The sequence below is a fragment of the Aplidium turbinatum genome, chromosome 13, assembly GCF_918807975.1.
Source record: "Aplidium turbinatum chromosome 13, kaAplTurb1.1, whole genome shotgun sequence".
NCBI classification, from domain to species: Eukaryota; Metazoa; Chordata; class Ascidiacea; order Aplousobranchia; family Polyclinidae; genus Aplidium; species Aplidium turbinatum.
This window is the reverse complement of record NC_137484.1, coordinates 16,047,807-16,056,225: the sequence shown is the minus strand read 5'-3', so window position 1 is coordinate 16,056,225 and position 8,419 is coordinate 16,047,807. Positions and strand designations below refer to the sequence as shown.

General features: G+C 37.6%; 1 protein-coding gene across 1 annotated transcript; it reads right to left on the bottom strand.

Moving 5' to 3' along the window:
• Nucleotides 1–1,936: 1,936 nt before the first annotated feature.
• LOC145781593 (uncharacterized) lies at nt 1,937–6,962 on the bottom strand. The gene is made up of 4 exons (XM_082593264.1): nt 6,721–6,962; nt 3,589–3,663; nt 2,593–2,698; nt 1,937–2,187 (listed from the first exon to the last, which is right to left on the bottom strand). Exons 1-4 carry the CDS (start codon nt 6,869–6,871, stop codon nt 2,085–2,087), a joined length of 435 nt encoding a protein of 144 aa, XP_082449390.1. The 5' UTR covers nt 6,872–6,962; the 3' UTR covers nt 1,937–2,084.
• Nucleotides 6,963–8,419: the final 1,457 nt, after the last annotated feature.

The following is an 8,419-nucleotide window of genomic DNA, read 5'->3' as shown; positions in this document are numbered from 1 at the left end:
TCCAGTAACCTTATTTAAGCTATTTTGGCCTGTCTAACACCAACCATTCACTATGGCACTGCATAGGTTGGTGGTAAACGGTACGCTAAATCTTCCACTTTTGGCAAAAATAAGTTTTTTTGTTATCATATCTCAAAAACGTGATGTGTTAGAAAAAATCTAACACCAGATTTGGATTCAGCATGGCCACATTAGTCTAAGTAAACTTGAAACGAGCAAGGAATAAAAAATAAGTTGGAAAATGTTGCCCAGTGTTATTAGTACGGTATTATAAAAGTAAATGAGTAATAACTATGTCTATATTTGATTTATTATAAAGGTAAATATTCCTGATAATCATGCAAAGTTTTGAGATAAGTATTGTATTAACACAATTTCCATATGGCAGGTCATAAACAATAACACTTTGTCGCTTTTAATCTTTTTCCCAACAAACATAAAATGTGTGACGAAAAACCGTTAACTTTTTATTATGTTGTCTTCTCAAATCCACAATAGAGAATTAAGCTATTATCTTAACCAATATAAAGGAATGATACAAGAATTGAACTTGTTTTGAAGTAGCCTAATGGGCTAATTTTAATGTAATAGCCTAATAGTCCAGTGATTCTCAACCTTTTTTCTTTCGTGGCCCATTTTTGTTTGCATAAAAGTTCTGTGGCCCATGCAGTTTTTATGTAAGAAAAAAATTACAAAAAAGGTTTATAAACAAAAAGCAGCAGAACATTGCCTTAGGAATGTTGCTGGAATCCCCTGGTTGAATCCAGGCGCTGACGCTTCACACCGTTTTCTTTTCGTTAAAAAAATTTATATCTTCATCCTTGTAATTAGGATGAACTTTTTCCAGGTGAAGTTTCAGTTTTGATGGCCTCAATGAATGATGAGTAAGAACTTTACTCTTTTTTCTTCTCTGTTATCAAAAGTTGATGTACATAGCCTATACTGAATGTAATTTTCATAAAACTTAAAGCTTCAAGCATTGTCAATTCCTCCCCAAAACAATCCACAAAATAAAATGCTGCACGTACTTAAAAAGCGGATCTGCAGAAGTTCAACAAGGCTACCGCTTATAAAGATGGCTTAATTGTAACCACAAACTGGTCTATTGCAATTACATCATAAAGTGTTGTAAAAACTGAGTTGATGTATAACTGTATGTTGCAATAATTAGAATGATGATTGCCACTTTGTAGCTAAAAACAGCAGCATCATACATTGTAACTAAACAAACACACAAGTGTAAAATTGACTATAGTGACAAAAATGAAACAAAATGTTTCAATACATCTTTCAAGTTTTCACATATGTCTGTGGCCCACCTCAAAATGCTTCTATGGCCCACCAGTGAGCCATGGCCCACTGGTTGAGAACCGCTGGCCTAGTCACAATTCATGGGATACAAAAATAACCAAGGAGGGCTCATAAACAACCTAAACAACAGCCATAGAAGTAGAAGTGATAAAAAGTTGAAACTATAGGTAGCCTAGTCCAGTGGTCCTCAGCCTTTTTTCTTTCGGGGCTAATTTTCATCTTTCAGTCACACTTTTCATTTGAACCTGCGAAACGTGCTGTTGTATTTCAACACGTTGGTCATCATCTACTTCAGGCTTAGCCTACTTGCAAATTCGCTATGACCAACCAGTAGGCCATGGGGTACAGGTTGAGAAACCATGGTATAGACATTACTAAACTCTCTTCACCAGAAAGTAGGCTAAGACATCTTATAAAGTATCCTGGTTGCATTTTGGGAGTATAGCTAACACTGAGTTGGAGGTTTGCGGGAGGGAAAACGTAGGCCTGCTGTAGCCTACTTGCAAAGGTCCCTGCACTGGTCACATCGGCGCATTTTGATTATTACGTCGTAACATAACATAACGCCGTAATAACAACATAACACATGGTGTAGTTTTGACATTTTTTGTTTGGGTGTCGGCTATAGAATAACATGCTTGTAGTATTGCAAAAAGACGTAAAAATTTAACACAAATCATCGACATATCAATAATATTCTATTCAATGGTTGTAGCCTAAATAACAAAAAAATAGAGTTGTCGCTTTTGATAGCCTATTTGATCATAACAACATTAATATGATTCCTCAGTGGTGTATTCACTGCCGTCTTCAGAGTCTGTGGTTGATTGGTTTATCATCTCAGCTCTTTCTTTAGCTTCCTTCACACGCTTTTCTCTGAATGATAATTTAATTAAATTGTCAGTATCTGCTAAGCAGCCTAGATTGTTATATTTTGTTTTTCAATTTTGCAAATATAGGCCTAATTTTACAACCTTTGTTTTGCATTTAAATTAATTTAGAACAATACAACCTAGCAGTGGATTAGGCCACTCCGCGGAGTTACACTCCTTTATGGTCTGTGGTAACTGGTAATAGTAGCCTAGTCACTAGTGGACGTGCTACAAAGGTTTAAATATTGATTCAAGATAATAATCACTTGGTGGCGTTAGGTATCTATGAAGTGACCTGGAAAAGCCCCATAGTCTCGGCTTATACAGTAGTTAGTCAAACAACATTTCATTATTCTTCAGTATAATTCTTGAGCATTCTTCAGTAAGTTCAATAAGTTATAAAACTCACAGTAACTTTACAGCCGCTTTTCTTTTTATTGGCCTTCCTTCTCTTTGCATTGAATCTGTTTTTGAATGTTCTAGTTTTTTCTTTATGTTTGGTTGTCGCGGTGGCACTGCAAAAAAAATTCTAATGAAAAACTAAAGACTGAGATGAAATGGTGTGCTAAGCTAGTACCGGTAGTTCTCAACCTTTCATAGTTTGTGGTCTCTAAGATTATCCTTAAAACTCGTTGCCCATGCTTACCAATAAAAATGTAGACCTACATGGCAAACCTAGTATAAATTTATTTGAATTTTATTAATACAACTAAAGCAAAGTTCACAAGTGTTTTTGCTTCTATTTAAGTGGTAGGTGTCACTAGTAAGGACCACCAATTGTATCCCCTCCCTCCGAAAAACATCTTTCAGAGGTTGTCTCTCTTAGAGGGCTATGATATTGATAGGTTACCCGGTTGAGAAATGCACGGCTAAGCCATTAGCCTACGTTCAAAACCTAAAAGCTTTATTCTGATTAGTTGTGAAATAAGGTTATGCTACTGCATGTCTGCATGCAAAATCTCAGGTCACAGAATATTTATTTACTGAACAGAATTGCTAAATAGATAGCTTACTGCAGACGCCTATACGTTGTTCAGATTTAAAATCACATGCAAAGCAGGTTCATAACTGACAGAGGGCCGAGGTATGTCTACCAACTGCCACATCTCGTAGGTCATGTTTAAAATTGTCTCTTCTTTTGTAATGAAGCAAGAAGCAGCTTATCTCTGTTTAAAATTACTGCAAGCTACAATACCACAAGAGTCATTTCCTCTTTTTTTTATTGTCGGGAATCGTCACACTGATCTGGCATCGATCAGACCTGCGTACAGTGCGTAGTGTCTTCACTCAATCACTCATGGAGACTTTGCCTATAGGCCTAGCATGGAGGTGGTTTTTATAAAAGGCAAACAATGCTTGCAAATTATACTACGCCATAGTCCACACGGCTACATCATTAGCTCACCAAATGTGGCATTTTCATCTCCAAGATTGTCAGATGTCAGGGTATCTTTAAATTTCTTTTGTTTCTTGTTATACCCTGATAAATAAATCTAATTAAAAGTCGAATAGTAGTGTATTTCGTTGAAAATAATGTTATTATCATGTCGTGTTTACGACCAGTTACCATATTGCCTTTGATGAGCATCGGAAAGTAACCCGGATGTAACTTACACTCTGTTGTCAGTGATTTATCAAGGTGCAAAGTATTTGTTATTTCTGTATGTAGGCTATTACACAAGTAAGCAAACTGTATACACATATGACAAGTAGCCTAGTAGTAGGCTATTGACAAATATACAGTATTGCAGGGGTGTGCAACGTGCGGCCCGCGGGCCAAATGTGGCCCGCGAAGAAAATTTGTGCGGCCGCGAAGATGTGCCAATTTTGAATTGTGTGCGGCCCGCGAAACGTGTTTATAATTTAGTTTAGTCTGGTAGTCTATTTGCGAACAATTCATTAGAGCGGATTATTGCAGGTTACATTTCGCACCTTCTGTTAACCATTTTAGAAATCTCCCACCAGCCACCGCTAATCCGATTGTATTTAATTATTTGGAACGTCAGTAGATCAGAGGCACAGAATTGCATCGGGAACAGCTCAAACTATAAAACCGTATTCTGACGGTAATTTTGTGAAGCAGTGTCTTATCGATGTCGCAGAAGAAATGTGCCCTAAAATGAAGAGTGAGTTCGAGAAAATAAGTCTGTCACGGTGGACGATAGCGAGGCGTATCGATGAACTTGCTTGTGATATTAGTGACGCTCTCAGCTCAGGGATAAGGTGAAGAACTTTGTTTCATGGAGTTTTGCGATCGATGAAAGTACGGACTAGATCAGAGGCACAGAATTGCACCGGGAACAGCTCAAACTATAAAACCGTATTCTGACGGTAATTTTGTGAAGCAGTGTCTTATCGATGTCGCAGAAGAAATGTGCCTAAAAATGAAGAGTGAGTTCGAGAAAATAAGTCTGTCACGGTGGACGATAGCGAGGCGTATCGATGATCTTGCTTGTGATATTAGTGACGCTCTCAGGGATAAGGTGAAGAACTTTGTTTCATGGAGTTTTGCGATCGATGAAAGTACGGACCAGAAGGACACAACACAGATGGCCATATATGTAAAAAGGAGTGCTCAAAGACTTGAACGAAACGGAAGAGCTTCTGTCATTACAGTCAATGAAGGGTACGACAACTGGTGCTGACATCTTTACTGAAATAATTGATGCTTTTGAGAAGCTAGAAATGGACTTGTCCAGCTTATGCGGAATCGTAACTGATGGTGCTTGATCCATGTCCGGAACTGGCATTGGATTCATAGGTCCCTTAAAGTCTGCCTTGAAGGAGAGAAAAATCGATGATGACATAGCTATTTTTCATTGTACTATTCACCAGCAAAAATTGTGCGCAAAATCCTTGAAGTTCAAACACGTCTTGAGCCCGCGGTTATTTAGGCAGTAATTTCATTCGAGCACGAGAGCTCAACCATCGTCAGTTTCAAAAGTTTCTGAATGGTCTCAACACGACACATAAAGATGTAGGCTACTGTACTTTTTCGAGTTGCGTTGGTTAAGAAAGGGATGCATGTTGCGACGATTTTACAAACTGTGAAAAGAAGTCGTGAATTTTTTAAAACTTAAAGGGTACCCAATAGCTGAAATGGAAGACAAAAAGTGGATATGCGATCTAGCTTTCTTGGTTGACATAACTACGCACCTGAATGATCTCAATACAAGACTGCAGCGAAAAAAAATCAGTGTATGCAAATCAAATTTATGGTCACATAAAAGGCTTTATAAACAAATTACGACTTTGGAAAGCCCATATACAGACAGGAAATCTTTTCCACTTTCCAACTTTGAGAGACTATGGAATGCATCCTGAGGAGAAAACTGAACTTGCGGATCAATTTGAAAAATTATTGTATGATTTTTTGGCTCATTTCAAGGACTTCAAATCTTATTCTCTTCGCCATTCAACACAGACATTGACAAAGCACCAGCTGATATCCAACGAACTGATTGATCTTCAAGAGAAAACGGATTTGAAAGCAAGGTATTTAAAAATGAATCTTGGCGATTCTTACCGAAAACTTCTCAACCAAGATGACATTCCATATTTGAAAAAATTCATGGCTTCAAAAATGGCTCTTTTTGGCTCAACGTATTTGTGCGAACAATTTTTTTCTAAAACAGAAAAAGTCGTCTGGAAAAGAATTCAGCTGCAAATTTCTCAGTGAACTCGTTTAAAGTCAGTGTGACAATAAATTTGAATAGCAGTTTTCTTCAGAAATTTATGCGTCTTAACTTATTATTTCTTCAAAGAGATAAGGTCCCCTAATAATGCCATAAGAATAACACGAATAACAGAAAAACTAAGTTTTTGTGCCTGCAACTGCTAGAAAGCATATGTTAAATAAACGTGCGGCCCGCGGTTTCACCCAGATATTAATATCTGGCCCTTCTGTAATAAAGGTTGCACACCCCTGCAGTATTGTATTGAATACCGGATTACCGGGCTACGGTTGCCAATCAAAAAGACGATCCATGTAAGATTAATTAGCTTTCGATCTCTATAGAAGTTAGCAAACTCCTGAATAATCGTTACACCTCCCTCGTGACTGCTGAGTTGAAGAGCAGTCAAATCAAAATAAAAGTTTTTATCACAAAATTCAGCGTCATATCAAGCCCTAGTGAAATCAATCATGGGTGCAGTAGGTATTTTGTAAGCAATGTTCTAAGTATAATAACGTATTGAGTTAGATAGTCTACGTATAAGCCTATGTGCTAGCCCTACTCGTAGGACTATTTTATGGCTGGTGTTAAAAAAATTCAAAGAGACATCTGGCTAATAAAAGGTTCAAGATGGCTTGCTTAACAGCAAAATCAACTTATATTCATCATAACTAGAAATTTCACGTCATTGCTGAGGTTGATAAAAAGGCTTACTTGGCCTATGGAAATTAAATTCTGGTCTATCTACTTAGGCTAATTGCTTAATTCCACTTTTGCGGTTACGTTAACTTATCTGCAGAGGTGTTTTAATAAAATGGATAGGAAACATTAGTTTAACATCCAATACATAATAATCGCATTACCTTTCATTTTCCATATAATAATCAAAATTGCTATAATAAAGATAGCACAGTAAAGACCCATAAAATATGGAAAGTATTCTTTAGACATTATTCCAGATCCTCCAAATCCGTATTTAGACGAGCTGGATCTTTTACTTGATTTTTTGGCCATCCTGCATTTGGATCGGAATTCTTTCACGTCTTGGAAAGTCAAGGGTAGGAGACCTGCATAGCTTACTACACAACTACAGAAAATTTTGATGTAATCTACTCCACAAATCTTTTAAAAACTGTCAATAAATATTAGGCTAAATAATTAAGTAAGATATCGTATTTCTCGGCAGGCGACTGTAGCAAGAATCAGCAGCGGTAGACATGTGTTTCGTCCATGAGGCTAAGCTCATCAGTATCGCCCACCTAACACATGCCACATAACCTCAACCGCTGCTTTGTCAGTTAATTGAATCCTTACCTTTGTGGAAAGAAAACAACTAAACTAACTGTCGTCAAAGATATGAGCTATGTGGCATGAATTAGTGGTGCGATACTGATGAGCTCAGCCTCATGGGGGAAACACGTGCCTATCGCTGTCAATCCTTGCCACACTCGACTGCCAAGAAACACATGTTTTTGGAAAAGTCTTGACGGCTAGTGTGGAGGCTACAGTTAGCGAAACACAATGCTCGCTGTTCTATAGTGAGTAGTCAGGTAGTGCTGACGCCAGGAAGATCGCTCCATGACCTACTGGAACCAAGCCAGCACACGGCCAAATATGTTGCTATTTGAGGAAATTTCTAAGAGTTTTAAGAAGAAAAAAACCAGAAAAGGAAAATTAAGTGACAAACTGCGTTCTTTTACTATTTGTCACCAATCTTATTATCACGTGGTTGTAAACATTCCAGACAGCAAAACTTTTCCAGATTCAACGTTTACAGATGTTGAATCAATGTAAAAAGGACGAATATTGCTGTTGTTTGGGATGTTAATTAGTGTGTTATAAGACTGACAGAATCGTACTCAATGAGGGCATACCTATACTTTAGGACATTTTTTTGTATATCTTTACAGCTCTAACTATTGCGAAAGCTGAGTTTAGGAACGTCGGAAGCTAAGCACAAAGTGACTGCATATTGACGTTGTAACATCGGCTTTAAAGTGAAGATGATGAAGTATGAATTATCTCATAAATGCAAAACTAATCCGAGACGAGGCTGATGGAAAAAGAAACGACAAGAAAATAGTTCAATCGCTACATTGACACTGAGCAAAGTAGGCTACTTCACAAATAGCAGAGAACACGATGCAACTCTTGCAAGAAATTGTCGTGTTTGTAAAAGCTTGCTTTTCGTGTTCTGTCTATGCCAGCCTCGTCAGCGCCGGTAGAATGTGTCTTCTGCAAGTGTGGCATCATTATTAGGCCTCACCGTGGCGGTTCCTATCGACTATGCTATGTAGCCTATATGTTGATTTATACGAAAAGCAATTCGCCACCTACAAATTGATGTTCTACAAATTGATGACCGAATCTGCTAACGATTCATAAGACAGTGACAACAACTGCTGCAAATGGTTTTACTAGTCATTCACACTGTCAATGATGCAAATGGCGTAATTTTGACAAAAATACACTTATATGGGACTGAGCTGAGTTTGACATTTAATTTGTCAAAAGGAAATAAGGTAGCCTACCTCTATTTCCTGTAAAATAGCTTGCACTGCT

Excerpts from the sequence above, each read along its gene's own strand:
- LOC145781593 (XM_082593264.1), bottom strand. The coding sequence starts at position 6,871 with ATGGCCAAAAAATCAAGTAAAAGATCCAGCTCGTCTAAATACGGATTT. Across the intron at positions 3,664-6,720 it reads TATTATATGGAAAATGAAAG|GGTATAACAAGAAACAAAAG; the intron begins GTAATGCGATTA and ends TTTATTTATCAG. Across the intron at positions 2,699-3,588 it reads AGATGAAAATGCCACATTTG|TGCCACCGCGACAACCAAAC; the intron begins GTGAGCTAATGA and ends TTTTTTTTGCAG.